This window comes from Anolis sagrei, chromosome 5 (genome assembly GCF_037176765.1).
Source record: "Anolis sagrei isolate rAnoSag1 chromosome 5, rAnoSag1.mat, whole genome shotgun sequence".
NCBI lineage: Eukaryota > Metazoa > Chordata > Lepidosauria > Squamata > Dactyloidae > Anolis > Anolis sagrei.
The window spans coordinates 172,613,232-172,630,073 of record NC_090025.1 but is presented as its reverse complement, the minus strand read 5'-3'; the positions used below and the strand labels follow the sequence as shown (position 1 = coordinate 172,630,073).

Genomic DNA, 16,842 nt, shown 5'->3' with positions numbered 1-16,842 from the left:
TTCACTTCCTGGATTTTCATAGGACTGTGTGCAGTAGAAAGCCTGGTCTACACAGAGTAAAGTACCCTGCTGTACACAAATGCAGTGGGGGTTTTTGTCTTTTCTCTCCCTTGTGGAAAGAAGATAATACAGCATGTCCAGTCAATTTCGGGTACATTAAACGGCATGCGTTGGTTACTGTTGGTAGCATCCCATATTTTCCCTTTGGCAACAAAATGACTTAGATAATAGAATGACTTGGACATTTCCTGAAGAAAGCAGGACCACATAACGATCCTTTTGCAAGAATTAAGTAGAGGAGCAAAGGGACTAAATATTTCCTGGATTGGATCATTTCAGGATACAAGTGGGGTACTACAAGTTTGTGCTCCCATGAACACAAAAACACCCACAAAATGACATACCATTTAAGAAAAAAATAAGCAGAATATGAAAGTACTTTCCCTACATGAGAGACTGAATGATATACATATTATTACACTCTGTTGTTTCTTTCTGCATTGGACCAAAAATGCAGACACTGGAGTGTAAATACTACTATATTCTCTGCATTTGCACACCATGGTTTAGTACAGTGGTTCTCAACCAGGGGTCCCCAGATGTTTTTGGCCTTCAACTCCCAGAAATCCTAACAGCTGGTAAACTGGCTGGGATTTCTGGGAGTTGTAGGCCAAAAACATCTGGGGACCCCTGGTTGAGAACCACTGGTTTAGTGTGATATGTGTGAGTAATGGCAAAGTATAGCGAATCCATGCCATGATTCACATGTCTGGAACACTTTTACTCTCCCAGTTTGATGTGTCATTGGGCATGACAAAGTATGATTGCTGTGACTTTAACTTCAAATGAAACTGGCTCATTGAAACAAAACATATTGTGTTAGCATCAACTCCGGGACCAGATGATATAGCAAACTGTAGTTAACTAGAAGCAGAAGTAAAAACTTCCAAATTTTCCTTCTTCGTCAACAAAGGAAGGGAAGGATATTGGGTAGAGTCAGATAAAGCATAAATAAACCCTTTCACACTACACAATTATACTATGGGTTGAACATCCCTAATCCAAAAAACTAAAATTCTCCGAAATCCATGATGCCACAAGTAGAAAATTCCACATCTACGATCATTTGATGGACCACAGTAAAAACTCAGGAGCACCACAGTTCCCAAGGGAAAAAAAGATTTCCCCTGTGTCCTTTGGAACTTTGTTTCATGCACCAAGTTATCAGAAATAATTTACCTTCAGTCTCTGTGTATTAGCTGGATATGAAACATGAAAATTTTGTGTTTAGACTTGAGTGCAATCACCAAGATATTTCAATACAGTATATACCCCCCCCCCCCCAGGGCCTCCTGATGGTTCAGTGGGTTAAACCACTGAGTTGCTGAACTTGCTGACTGAAAGGTTGGCGGTTTGAATCCACTGTTAGGCCTAGCTTCTGCCAACCTAGCAATTCGAAAACATGCAAATGTGCGATCAATAGGTCCTGCTTCTGCAGGAAGGTAACAGTGTGCCATGCAGTCATGCTGGCCACATGATCTAAGAGGTGTCTGTGGACAATGCTAGCTCTTTGGCTTAGAAAATGGGATTTAGCAACACCCCCCCCCTCCCTGGAGTCGTGGATGACTAAACAATGTCAGGGGAAACCTTTACCTTTGTGACCGTATCACCCTCCATGAACCAGCCCAGGCCCTCCCATCTTCGGGGGGAGGCCCTCCTTTCGCCCTTGCCAGTTTCACAAGCTTGCCTTGTGGGCACAAGGGAGAGAGCCTTCTTCTCTGTGGTCCCCTGACTCTGGAACACATCACCTGGAGAGATTAGGAAAGCCCCTACCCTAGAAACCTTTAAAAAGAACCTACTTGGTTCTTTCACTGCGCCTTTAGTGAGTAGGTACACAACCTCACATTATTGCTTATCCTCAATGTTTCTGTCACTGGAGTACATGTCCTCACCTTCTACCCTGAAGCATTTTGGGCATGGGATACTCAACTTGTGTTATGATTCCACTTTTGCTGTAATGACTGTAACCAATGCAATCAGATGGTTTGCAATTCAGTGAAAAACTGGAGTCCTCTGGCCCATTCAAATTGTAGATCCTATGGATCCCATAGTATGTTGTCGTGCCGGTTAAAGCAGAAGCAGAGGGTTATAACTGTGTGACAGAGTCTCAAAGGTGAGTCAAATGTGACTCATCATGTCTACACCTTCTATCCCATTGTTTAATTTCAAGTTGATCAGTTCCTTTCTGTCCTGCAGCAGACATGAAGGACCAATGTCTCTGTATATGTTTTGCCCCTGAACTATTTGAAGCTGGGAGCTTTTTTTTCAAAGCCAAAGATGACAACAATTCATGGTCTAATTATATCAGCTCCTCAGCACACTCTTGTCAATGAAAACATAAAGCCTAGAGGCTTGAAGGGATTTTTCACTTTTTTAAAAAAATATATGGAGGGCATGAAATGTGCAGCTTTGCAAAGTACAGCAATGCAAAGGTGTTTTCCCCCAGACTTCAAGTGATTTCCCACTTCTGTCCTGAACCATGGGTTTAAATTATGTACACTTAAAGTCAACCTGCACACAATTACTGAATGAAAATGTACTCTTTATCTGGAAGCATATGTGTGTATGAATGTGCATATATCTACCAGATTTTATATTTATGTATCTAAATGCAAAATGTTGCTTTGTTTTATTTAAAGACACATAAAACAAATATGGAAACTGGCAAAGCACTATACTTAATGAGTAAGGGCCTATATTTGTTCCCAGGAATAATAATATTTCAGCTCTGGCAGGTAATCTCTAAGCAACTCTGGAGACTCTGTAAAAACGTCCTGGTAAATTACGACCTGGCAAAAATGCTAGTGTACACAATTCTGGAAAATTGGTGGCAGTGATGGTGAAAATGGGAAAACACTAAAAAGAGCTTAAAAGGAAGCTGGGGAAGATGCTTTGAAACTGGTTGCCAATAATAAGTAAAGTTTGTATAGAAATTAATGGGTCAGTGAAGTTTAATAACTGACTTTATATCTCAGTTTGAGCTTCAAAGTACGGTAATACTGCCAGTTATTTTTCTTCTAGGCAAACAGGATGGTAATGGTTGGACAAATATAATAAAGGCTCTACTCTTTCAGTGCTTAGAGCAGCTGCAAAAATAGCTTTGCTAATAAATGCGCCACAAGTTGTTCATCCAGATATGAAAAATATCACAGTACAATCCTATGAAGGGTTACGCAGAAGTAGTAACTGTTATATATCCTGTTGGCATTCTCCCAAGTAAGGGTAGAGAGGGGAATGGCTTTAGACTAAATTATTTTATATGCAATTACACTAGAATTATACTCAAGTTCATTTAGTAAGATAAATGTTAACAGATGGTAGTTTAAACGATTCTAAACCACATGGTATATTTATTGTTCAGTTATCATCACTGTTAGAAAGTTGACTAAATCCTTTTTTAAAATCTGTTCCTGCAATCGTAAATACTAGAAAATTACTTAGCAAACAATAGAAAATTTCTATCAAGTAACTTGAAGGCTATATCCAGAGCTTGCTCAGTCCTAATTGAAAGACAAAACTGCGTTTCAGCAAAACATATGTACAGTTATCAAGCATGACTGCTTTGACATGATGCTTCTCTGATTATGAAAATAAGACAGTCTTCATGGAAAGTTAAGAAATTGAGGCTTCGTGGAAATGTATATGCATACATACACAACTGTCATTTCAGAAGACATAATCTATAGTTAAGGAAAGACATATGTACGGCTAGAAAGTGGAAATGCCAGAACTCAGAGTATGTGGATATTAGAATGTGAGTATTGGTTTTTTCTTTACCTAGGAAATAATAATAATAATAATAATAATAATAATAATAATAATCTGGGCATACTACAGTTGGACAACATCAAGCATGGGCAGGTGAAAAATGTGGTCAGCAAAGAATATATCCAAAGAATCAGAAAGGTTTTGAAGAGCAAATTAAATGGCGGAAATACGATCAAGACTATCAACACCTAGGCCATCCCCATCATTAGATACACTGTTGGGATTGTGAACTGGACACAAGCAGAAGCTGGATGATCTGGACTGAAAAACAAGAAAACTAATGACAATCCACTACTCATTACACCAGGATAGTGATGTCGACAGACTTTACCTGCCCAGAAAATCAGGAGGCAGAGGGCTTCTGCAAGTGAAACAAATGGTAGAAGAAGAGAAACACACACTGGCAGATTATGTGAAAGGCAGTCAAGAACCAACATTGAGGGAAGTCAATAGTAATAAACTGCTTCAAGTGCAAAAGACAAAGAGCAAATACCGTAAAAACACAATCTAGAGCAGAAGAGAAAACTGGCAAAAAAGGCTCTCCTTGGACAGTTCCTGGGAAAAATTGAGAGCCAAATTGACAAAGAAAAAACATGGCTGTGGCTCATGAAATGGAACTCTGAAAAAGGAGATGGAGGGCCTGATTCTGGCAGCCCAAGAACAAGCCATTCGAACTAATGCCATCAAAGCCAGAATTGAAAAGTCAATAATAGATCCCAAATGTAGACTCTGCAAGGAAGCAGATGAAATGATAGATCACACCTGAGCTGCTGCAAGAAGATCGCACAGACAGACTTCAAGCAGAGGCATAACACCATTGCTCAGATGATTAATTGAAACTTGTGCCACAAATATCATCTGCCTGCGACAAAGAACTGGTGGGATCACAAGCCGGAAAAAGTTACAGAGAATGAACATGCCAAACTCCTCTGGGACTTCCGAATTCAGACAGACAGAGTTCTGGAGCACAACACTCCTGATCTCACAATCGTGTTAAAAAAACAAAGTATGGATCGTCGATGTCGCAATCCCAGGTGACAGCAAGATTGCAGAGAAACAACTGAAAAAGCTGACAAGATATGAGGATTTAAAGATCGAACTGCAAAGACTCTGGCACAAACCAGTCAAGGTGGTCCTAGTGGTGATCGGCACACTGGATACAGTGCCTAAAGACCTTGGCCTGCACTTAAACACAATCAGCTCTGACAAAATTACCATCTGCCAGTTGCAGAAGGATCTGCATGCATTATTCGCCGATACGTCACACAGTCCTAGATACTTGGGAAGTGTCAGACGTGTCATCCAATTCAACAGCCAGCAGAGTATCTGCTGTGGACTTATCTTGTTGTGTTTCAAATAATAATAATAATAATAATAATAATAATAGGACTCAATAATAATAGGACTCAATAATAATAATAATAATAATAATAATAATAATAATAATGGGACTCAAAGGGCTTACAACAATCATTATCCAATGTGACAACACAAATCACATCAAGGAAAGGCTCTTAAAATACCTTGTGACTCAGAGAACAGGTCATTCATATTTTTATATAACTTCTCTTTTTAAAAGTCTATTCTCTTGCAGATAGATTGATCTATGATGAAAGAGTTCAGGGAGCCTACAAGGAGCCTGTAGCAAAACTGCTGTTAGAAACTCACAGGTAGTTTTTACAAGCAAAATTACACAGCTTTCCAATACCTTCATCCCCAAAGCTCGGAGCTCTCCTCTACCAATGACAGGAACACTTTCTTTCTCCATTCCCATCAACTTAGGTGGCCTTCCTATCCCCTCAGTCATTGAAATGTTCTTTCTCATGGAACTGTTCTTTCTCTTGCTCTGTGTCTCACCTTACCCACTCAAATGGGAAATATTTTATTAAAAACCTTTTAAAAATTGACAGGCTCTTTCAAAGATAATTCACATAATCTTCAATGCAATCAGGAAGTCCATGTTTTTTTCTTTATAAAAAGGGCTACAAGTTGATCATATAATGCGAAGGGGGAACTTTTATAACTGCAGTGAAGGAGATAGTAAAACAACATTCTGTAGCAAGAAAGTACAAAAAGTGTACAGTAAATTGAAAAAAGGAATAATGCTGATTCAATGCTTTCTGGGCCATTTAAAAATGAGAAATGTTTCTGAAGCATGAAAAACTTTCAGCAGCTGTTTTTGTTGTTCATTCATTCAGACGTTCCCAACTCTTTGTGACCTCATGGATCAGCCCACGCCAGAGCTCTCTGTCAGCTGTCACCACTCCCCAGCTCCTTCAAGGTCAATCTAGTCACTTCAACACTTTCAGCAGCTAGTGGACTTTATGAAAAAAAATTGTGTCAGAAGCGACTTGAGAAACTGCAAGTCGCTTCTGGTGTGAGAGAATTGGCCATCTGCAAGGACGTTGTGCAGGGGATGACTGGGTGTTTTGATGCTTTACCATCCTTGTGGGAGACTTCTCTCATGTCCCCACATGGGGAGCCAGAGCTGACCAAGGGAGCTCACCCACGCTCTTCATGGATTCCAACCTGCGACCTGTCAATCTTTAGTCCTGCTGGCACAAAGGTTTAACCCATTGCACCATTGGGGGCTCCAACTTTATAATAGCAAACTATTTCTGCATTACCCAAGTCTCATAGAGGCTGAGATAAACAAGTGCTTTTGGAATCAGACCAGAATGGACTGTAAACATTTATGGAAACAAAAGAAGTGGGAGTGAATTCCTACATCTGAGTATGAAAATCAGGCCTTGGTAACGTTCGTTCTTCAGACCACAACTCTACATATCCCCCTGACAGTATGGCTAGTGGCGAAAGCATTTGGGGAACCACATTTTTTAAAGTAACTTTTCTAAGCTCTGAGAGTAACGTACTCCTCTCTTCACAGGGAAGAAACATAAGTCCCTGTTTAAGAAGATATATAGGAGTTGTACATATCATGGCATTTAAGCCAAGAGTGGTGGAAGGAAGACTGGATTTTCCTTGTATAGTGGTTCTCAACATGTGGGTCCCCAGGTGTTTTGGCCTACAACTCCAAGAAATCCCAGCCAGTTGCCAGCTGTTAGGATTTCTGGAAGTTGACTGGATGACCCATGAGGTCTCTTCCAGCTCTTAGATTCTATGATTCTATGAAGGTCAAAACATCTGGGGACCCACAGGTTGAGAACCACTATCCTAGTAGATCTCCAGGTGCAGTTTGAAATAAACTGGCTCGGATCACTGGTCCTTCTTTCTTTCTTTCTTTCTTTCTTTCTTTCTTTCTTTCTTAACCACTGGAGCAACAAAAACCAATCCTCCCCTAGCATTCAGTTTTATTTTTGAGATAACAACAGCTTGGATTAACAAGAGTGGAATTTTGAAAAACTGAGAGATGGAGGCTTTACAGTTGTATAATTCCGTTTGATGAACCTTGAGGTTCTAGTCAAAACAATGCAAAACAAGCAAAGTTGACCTTGCAAGTCTAAGGTCTTAATGTATTACTCCATATTCTTATATTATATTGATTTATATTGTATTAAGGAATATCATTAATTCCTAAAGTTTTTCTGGAAATCCCTCTTCACTATCTTACAAAATCCAAATGAAGGTTTTAATATTTGCAAAATATTTGTGTTACTAATTAGGTATGACTGTGAAATTCCCTAGCTCTATTATATATGGAGCACATTTTAAAGTTTTTTTTTCTCCCAAAGTAAATATCCTAATCCAAGCCATTCCGGCTAGCATTTGCTTAATATGATTTGGAAGAAAGGGAGGGAGGAGGAAAGAAGGAAGAAAAAAATCCTTAAAATCCTATTCTATTTTTTTCTAGCAGAAATTATGCCTCTAACTATTGAGGCAGTTCGAATAAAGAAGAGAACACAAGAGTCAACAGTTCAGAAGTTCAGCTAAGGTTATAGCTGTTGCTGACCTCGATTCCACTGTTCAGTCTCAACAAAGAGAAGCAGGAGATGCCATTAAGTCTTTCTGGCAGCTTCATAGCCCCAAACACTTTCTCTCTTTCTCTTGTCTTTCCCATGATTAATTAAGGCCAGTGGAAATACGACAATAGAGCAACACACTGGTACAGTTTGCCAGTCTCTTCAGACAACAGGGCTGTGATGTTATGACTAAGAGAAAGCAACTCCTGATAACTAGGAAAAGCTGTTGTCAGGCCTTGAATCTATCTTTCATCTCCTTGTGGGATAAGTCATCTATGCCAAAGAGTAGATTTTCCAGAGCGTTAACTGAATGGCTATCATTTCTCCAAGCATTTCTGCAGCATGTTGCAGTCATGTTCACAAGATATAGGTGATGTTCGTTCTGAAGATATGTGCTGTAGCCTTGCCATTGCATTATATATACTCCAGTTAATGGTACCTATAACGCAACTGTCATACAAAACCTTCCAGGGCCACAGCCAAAACAATAATTTAATGTGTTGTTTCATTCTACTACGCAAAAACAAATCCTGCCAGCTTTATGTAGTCAATCATCATATTCGTGGAAACAGACTGATATGACTAGCCAACTGGAAATCAATACCCTTTTAAAAAATAAAGCTATTTGCAAAACACCATTCCATTTCTGTTTGTTTGTTTTCAAGATGCATAACCAAAAACTTTGTTTATACCTTGTTAGTGCTTATAATTTACACTGTTTCTGCTTTTGACCAAGATAACCAAATGATAATAGCCAGAAATTATTGCCAGGAAAAAAGTTCAAAACATGGAAGACAAATAGTAAAACATGCGTACATTTCACGTAAAATAGCCTCTTTTCCAGATTTCGATAGACAAGCTTGTGGAAACAGAGTTTCTGTATGCCTAGCTGCAAAACATTGCTTAGGCATTTCTTCTAGCATGCCCTATAAAGAAATCATCCATCTCTTGATCAGTAAAACTGTACTGATGCAAACAATCACACCAGAAAATTAAAATCATAGAGTCATAGAGTTGGAAGAGGCCTCATGGGTCATCCAGTCCAACCCCCTGCCAAGAAGCAGGAAAATCGCATTCAAAGTATCCCTGACAGATGGCCATCCAGCCTCTGTTTAAAAGTCTCCAAAGAAGGAGCCTTCACCACACTCCAGGGCAGAGAGTTCCACTGCTGAACAGCTCTCACGGTGAGGAAGTTCTTCCTAATGTTCAGATGGAATCTCCTCTCTTGTAGCTTGAAGCCATTGTTCCGCGTCCTAGTCTCTAAGGAAGCAGAAAACAAGCTTGCTCCCTCCTCCCTGTGGCTTCCTCTCACATATTTATACATGGCCATCATGTCTCCTTTCAGCCTTCACTTCTGCAGGCTAACCATGCCCAGCTCTTTAAATTGCTCCTCATAGGGCTTGTTCTCCAGACCCTTGATCATTTTAGTCGCTCTCCTCTGGACACATTCAAGCTTGTCAATACCTTCCTTCAATTGGGGTACCAAGAACTGAACACAGTATTCCAGTTATGGTCTGACCAAGGCAGAATAGAGGAGTAGCATGACTTCCCTGAATCTAGACACTTCACTCCTATTTATGCAGGCCAAAATCCCATTAGCTTTTTTAGCCGCCGCATGACATTTTTGGCTCATGTTTAACTTGTCCATGAGGATGCCAAGATCTTTTTCAAAGGTACTGCTGTCAAGCCAGGTGTCCCCCATTCTGTACCTTTGCATTTCATTTTTTTCTGCCTAAGTCAGTGGTTTTCAACCTGTGGGTCCACAGGTGTTTTGGCCTACAACTCCCAGAAATCCCAGCCAGTTTACCAGCTGTTAGGATTTCTGGGAATTGAAGGCCAAAACATCTGGGGACCCACAGGTTGAGAACCACTGGCCTAAGTGAAGGATCTTGCATTTGTCCCTATTGGACTTCATTTTGTTAGTTTTGGCCTATCTCTCTAATCTGTTAAGATTGTTTTGAATTCTGCTCCTGTCTTCTGGGGTATTGGCTATCCCTTTCAATTTGGTGTCATCTGCAAACTTGATGATCATGCCTTCTAATAAATAAAAAACATTGTTTTCCCTGGAAGTTCTAGAACTTAGATATTTTTGCATACAAATTATTATAAGCATTGTATATACAATTTACGGTATACACAAACTGGCAACAGAGCCTCAATATTTTTTTAAAAAATCAGCAAAGGAAAGTGAAGAAAGTTATTAAAATGACTCCAGATGGTTCTACTAGTATTTACTCTTATTTTTGCTCAGAAAGGGGGTATTTTAAAGGTTAGGCCCAAGGCCCACAAAAACAGCCTTAGGTGCCGCATAAAACCTCAGGGTTGCATACTGAACGCCCCTGAGCTAATCTTCTAATGAAGCACATCTGTGATAACATAGGACATCTACTGAAAGGGCCTTCACTAGGCAAGACATATGGCTTTTTTTTTTTTTTGGTGGGCTTGCACAAATTAAAAAATCCTTTTGTCCTTTCTGGGAATGATGGAACTTGCAATGTAACACATATCCAAGGCACCAAGATGGCAAAGGTTGCACTAGAGCAGGCATGGTGTTGTAGCCTGGCAAGGGCCAGACAATTCTGATGAGGATGATGGTTTTCAAAACAAAGTGTCTGAGAGCACAGCCTATGGGAAGAGACAGAAGGCGCAGAGGTCTCAAGGGAGTGTAAGTTAGCTTTTTGGACTCAAGGCATGGAAACCAGACAATTAAAACATTCCAAGAGAATTAGAGAAAGGAGTCTCAGGTCCAGATGTGGCATGGATGATATCATGAATTCTTTGGTGGGTTTAAATTGGCTGATTGATTCTCTGCAAAGCAGAGAAGACAACATTGCTGTTGGGAAACAGTCTTCCGCTCATGTTGCCAAGTCTATAATTCCTATAACTCAAGATCCTTGTTTCATGTTGATGCCTTGCCTATGTACCTTGTAAGAGTTTGCCTGTGATCACGTTCCTGTGTTTTACCTTGGATCATTTGGTGTTCTTGGATTTCTAGTTCCTGTGAAGTTTCCATGGATTTCTAAGGACGTTTACTGAACTCTGACTGCTTTTGTATATTTATTTATTTATTTAGTTAGTTAGTTAGTTAGTTAGCCAGCCCTCAGGTGACTCAGTATATTGCTGTTTATATCCTGTCTGCTTTTGGATATAAACCCTTTCCCCCTTTTTATTACTCTTTATTCAATAAATTCCTTATATTTGAACCATTGGTTTCTGGTGTGGTGCTGGATGAAGAGGTGCCTCAAGGCTGAGATGCAACACATGAGCAAACTTCAGCCCTCCAAGTGTTTTGGACTTCAACTCCCACAATTCCTAACAGTTAGGGATTATGGGATTTGAAGTCCAAAACACCTGGAGGACTGAAATCTGCCAATGCTTGCACTAGAGAGTAAAGGTTGTTCCTGTTGGAGCATGCAAGGACTCAGTTAATGTGTGTGTGCCAACTGTAAAAAAAGATGCATGAAGCTGATTGGTCAGGTAATGCCTGGGGAGCAGGCTGAGCCTGGGACTTTTGGTTACTGTTTAAGGAGGTCCATTGGCTGCCGTTTACCTACCGAGCCCAATTCAAGGTGCAGGTGCTTACCTACAAAGCCCTAAACGGTTTGGGACCTGCCTACCTGCATGACTGCATCTCCGTTTATGAACCCACGCGCTCCCTTCATTCATCCAGAGAGGCCCTACTCGCGATCCCACCTGCGTCGCAGGCGCGTTTGGTGGGGGTGAGGGACAGGGCCTTCTCTGTGGTTGCCCCCCAACTCTGGAACATCCTCCCCAAAGACATTAGACTAGCACCCACATTGGCAGTCTTTGGGAAGAATTTGAAGACCTGGCTATTCCGATGTGCCTTTCCGGAATAGGATAACCCCCAGTACTATGTCCCAGAAGCACTTTATCAAAGTTTAAGACTCTCTGCACATTGCACTGACCAGAAATCCAACATACCACCTGCCACACCCAGCACTTTTTTAACTTGTACCCATCACTGGCCCTGCCCTGGTTTTTATTGTGTAATGGTGTAATGTTTTGTTATTGCTTATGTTTTTATTTGCTTTGAATTGTATTGTTATTGTTTTGCTGTTGCTGTGTTGAGGCCTTGGCCTTTGTAATCCGCATCGAGTCCTTCGGGAGATGCTAGCGGGGTACAAATAAAGTTTAATAATAATAATAATAATAATAATAATAATAATAATAATACTGTTGCATTTTTGTTCGGGCTTGAGCTATGTACATGCAGAGGGAGACAGTTTGAAGAGAGACGCAGAGAGACACAGAGTTTAGAGTGTGCGCTCACTTCTAAGCTTCTGAAGAAAGCTTCTTTATTCGAAGAAAGACTATTTTAAATCTCTCATGAAAAGGACTTTATGTGAGTTGATGCAACTGATCACACTGTACATATGTTGTTCTGACCTGCGAAAAGTAAACTACTTGTTCTTTAGTGTTCACCTGCATGGTATATTTTCATTCTCTGGCAAGGCAGTGTGTGAGCTGATCAAACATGAACTACACATTGTTTATTTTACATTACACCACAGTTCCCACTCCCATTACCTTTTGTCGTTGTTGAATGTTGTTCATGGTATCCGGCTGAAATTCCAGTTTGTCAGTACGGCAGAGCTTCCAGTATAAAATGATGATGATGAGCAGGACTACAGCGACTGGGACGGCAATACCAACAATAATCCAAAGATTGTTCTGTGACTCTGGGGGAGATTCTTTGACTCTATCCACAGCTACAAAACAAAGTGGGAAAGAATTGAAATTTTATCTGCACTGGCTGCAAATATATGGCTATACTCCAGTTAACAAAATCAATGTGCTTCGGGGCATTATTTAACAGAAATACGATGGAAAGAATAGGGAAATATGGTATATGAATTGCTGCAAAAAGACATGACATCTGAAGATGCTCTAATTTAACACTGATTAATCAGAGAAAGGGTTTAGTGGCCGAGATGCTGAAAAATGCAGCATGAAAAATGCCAAGAGGAAGTGAGAAAATTCTGCAAGAAAGAATAACACCATGTTCAATACATGTGAATGTACAGAGGATTAGAAGGATGGGATATGACATGTACATAATTGCTGAGTTTTTTTTTCTGTGTCAGGAGCAACTTAAGAAACTGCAAGTCACTTCTGATGTGAGAGAATTAGTCATCTACAAGGACATTGCCCAGGGGATGCCCGGATGTTTGGATGTTTTACCATCCTTCTCTCATGTCTCCTCATGGAGAGCTGGAGCTCACAGAGGGAGCTCATCCACGCTTTCTCCAAATTTGAGCGTCCGACCTGTCGGTCTTCAGTCCTGCTGGCACAAAGGGTTTAACCCACTGCGCCACTGGGGGCTATTAAGAAGCATTAAGAAGCCCCCACTGGGGGCTATTAAGAAGTTTTTTCTAGTTTTTTCTAACTAAAATTCATTCCTACATCAAATAATACAAACCAGCAAAAAAAAAAAAATCTGCAATTATTAAACACATAACAATACAGGTAACTTCCAGAAATTTGAATACAATACATATCATAACATATTGATAAATACACAGACCTAACAAGCTTAAAGGCTTACTTGGCTTCTTCAAGATAGTTACTGCAAATGTAGGATTTGGTAGGGTTATAAACCATGCGAGACAAATCCTTAACAGTTTTATAAAATAAATATGTATTTATTAACTCTAATCTTGCTCCATTAATACAAAAATCTTTTACTCTCTATAAAGGAAAATAAAGCCAGTCACATAAATTCCCCCAATCCTTATAATATCCACTAGCATTATCTGCCAGTGTTACAATCTTTCACTTGTGCCACATTTGGCAGACATTATGCTTCCTAGTTTCTTTAAAAGTTTCGTACAAGATGTAAATTTAGTATTTCCTTTAAGAAGGGGAGTGCATATCAACACATCAAATGGATGATGAAAATCTGCATTCACTGAGGATTCCCCATTTCTGTACAGTAGAAAATGAACACAGATTGGCTCTTTATTGGAAGCCATTATGAATACTTCAACTGGCTGTAACTGCAGTAAAGGAGACGGCAAATCTATGTTTTATTAGAATCTGTTGTATTGTTTGTTGTGGCTAGGAAGCTATTGGCACACAACATACAGTACATAATGTATTGCGGTTCTTGTAACTGACACTGATAGATTTTTTTAAAGTAGTAAAAGGTAAAGGTAAAGGTTGGTAAGGCTTGGCCTCATGTAAGCCGCTCCAAGTCCCCATCGGGGAGATGGTGGTGGGGTATAAATAAAATGTATTATTATTATTATTATTATTATTCCCCTGACATTAAGTCTAGTTGAGTCCGACTCTGGGGGGTGGTGCTCACCTCCATTTCTAAGCCAAAGAGCCAGCGTTGTCCATAGACACCTCCAAGGTCATGTAGCAGGCATGACTGCATAGAGTGCCATTACCTTCCTGCCAGAGCAGTACCTATTGATCTACTCACATTTGCATGTTTTCGAACTGCTAGGTTGGCCGAAGCTGGGGCTAACAGCGGGAGCTCTCGGCACTCTCCGGATTTGAACCTGCAGCCTTTCGATCAGCAAGTTCAGCAGCTCAGAGGTTTAACCCACTGTGCCTCCTAGACCAGGGGCTTATTCATGTTACACAATTATGATACTATTATTCTTCTCTAATTATTATTATTCCATTCTTAGGGATTCTTGGTTGAGAATTCTAAATGCCCCTCACTAAAATAGCATAACCTTATATGTCACTTCACCTGATTATTAAGGAGGGGTACAAAAACCTTTTCATTCCCTCTCAGCAGCTGAAGTAGAATAAGAGTGCTATAATTAAACAATGTGAATGGGCCCTAGATCTCAACCTAATCAGAGTTTGGTTGACAGTTTGACTGATATCACCTTTCAAGCTACTCTTAAACATCAGTAGACACTGGTAGCCATACCATTAGGCATACTTCTGGTGTCATAAAACAGAAATATACATTTATTGTGTTTTTACTGCCACTAAGGGAAAAGGAATTTGTGAGACTTTCTACCTCTGAACCAAAAGAAATTGGTCGTATGTTCCATGTGCATAGGCACTACTTGCTGCCTCAACCACATCAGAAAAGACACCGGAAAGCTCACAGTCAGTAAAGATGTGCTTTTATTTGTTTTTAAACTCAAAGCTTGTGCAGCCTAGTGGTATGTGGGTATGATATAATTCCAGCCACAAAACCCATTGATGACCTCCCAGCCCCTGACTTATTAACCTTATAGGGTTATTAGGAGGACAAAGTGTGAAAAGAGAGGTAATTTATAGATTTTACTGGAAGGTAAGACAAAACTGATCTTATTAATACAATAAATATTATTTTTGCCCTGGAGCCACTAACCCTGAAGAAAATATGCCATTATTTTGTGTTGTCGAAAGCTTACAGGACCAGAATCACTAGGTTGCTGTGAGTTTTCTGGGCGGTACGGCCATGTTCCAGAAGCATTCTCTCTTGACGTTACACTGACACTTATGGCAGGCATCTTCTGAGTTTGTGAGGTCTGTTGGAAACCATGCAAGTGGAGCTACTCAATGCTAATCAAGCTGGCCAATTGCAACATTCACATTTTATTTATTTATTTATTTATTTATTTCACAGTTTTGTATACCGAACTTCTCAACTTCGTTGAGGGACTCAGCCCGGTTTACAGCCATAAAAAACATATACATTCATTAAAATATCATATATCACAAATTACACATCAACTTTAAAATACACTAAATATAAAACTACAGTGGTCAGTCGTCCTATTAAGATGGATCTATATCCACTTCCATCCAGAGTCCTATGGTGTTGTCTCATTCCTTGAAGGCCTGACTCCACAGCCACGTCTTCACCCATTTCCTAAATATTAGGATGGATGGGGCGGTTCTGGCCTCTAGAGGGAGAGAGTTCCAGAGTCGCGGGGCCACCACCGAGAAGGCCCTGTCCCTCGTCCCCACCAGGCGCACTTGCGAGGCTGGTGGGACCGAGAGCAGGGCCTCTCCAGATTATCTTAGTAATATTGATGGTTCGTAGGGGAGAATATGTGTCTCAAAAGACAAGAGTTCTTTTTTCCCACCCTGGACACTCCACAGACCTCACTTGCCTAGTTTCCACTGAAATCCACAAGCATGTGGACAATGTCAACAGGAAGGAGGAGACCTTGAAAATGAACAAAATCTGGCTACCAGTATTTAAAAAACCTCTAATATCAGGACAGTAAATAAGAATCAACACTCAAAAAGCAGCGGAATTCCAGACAAGAATCAATCAGGGCCAGCTAAGACCTCCAAACAATGGATTCCCCCAGGCAGCAATCAGCCAGGCTTTGAAGCTACAAGGCCATTAAATGCTAAGCAAGGTGGCCAACTGCAACATTCCAACTTGCCTCAAGCAGACAAGAGTTCTTTCTCATATCCTGGACATTCCACAGATATATAAACCTCACTTGCCTAGTTTCCGACAGACATCACATAGATGTGGGCGAAACGTCAGGAGAGAATGCTTCTGGAACATGGCCATACATCCCAGAAACTCACAGCAACTCTGTGATTATTTTCATTTAAAAGCTTATAAACAGAGAAGCAGGATATAACACGTAAGTATTTTTAAAAGTGAGAAATCATTTTCTGTTAAAGTTATTGAATAACCAAATCCCACATTGCAAGGCTTAGTCATTGTGAATCTTCTAACATAGAAGGATCCTTGCTGTTTGAAGTTATTTTTAATCTGAGTACAGCTCTGCTCTATATTGTTGTATATGTTTCCTTCATGTTCCTCCTTCACTTGCAAGTTGTGATAGTCACTGAAATCACTAATTTATACTGACAGCTGATACATTATATAAGTGTACATAAAAGACAGAAAGTACCATCCTATTAATAATAGGCTTCCAAACAAAATGTCATTTAACTGAAGGGATTGCATCTAAGAAATATGTTTCCAAGCTCTTGTTACCCCCAAGTACTTTTGCCTGGAGTTACAATGCCCTTTACAATGTCTTAATTTAAAGTGGTATTTTAAATCTGATTTCTACTTACTCCCTCAAGTCTTTTCCTGCACAGATTTGACATGCATTTCAATAGCATATCCTATTCTATATATTCTATG

The 16,842-nt window shown here is 40.1% G+C and overlaps 1 protein-coding gene across 6 annotated transcripts in view; it reads right to left on the bottom strand.

Annotated features, from left to right (window-relative positions):
• The window catches only part of KIAA1549 (KIAA1549 ortholog), a 159,510-nt gene that overhangs the window by 36,829 nt on the left and 105,839 nt on the right, over positions 1-16,842 (bottom strand). For all 6 annotated transcript variants that reach the window (XM_060776857.2, XM_067469239.1, XM_060776858.2 and 3 more), the window contains exon 10: positions 12,297-12,478. In XM_060776857.2, coding sequence (XP_060632840.2) covers positions 12,297-12,478 — 182 coding nt within the window. The remainder of the gene's footprint in view (positions 1-12,296; positions 12,479-16,842) is intronic.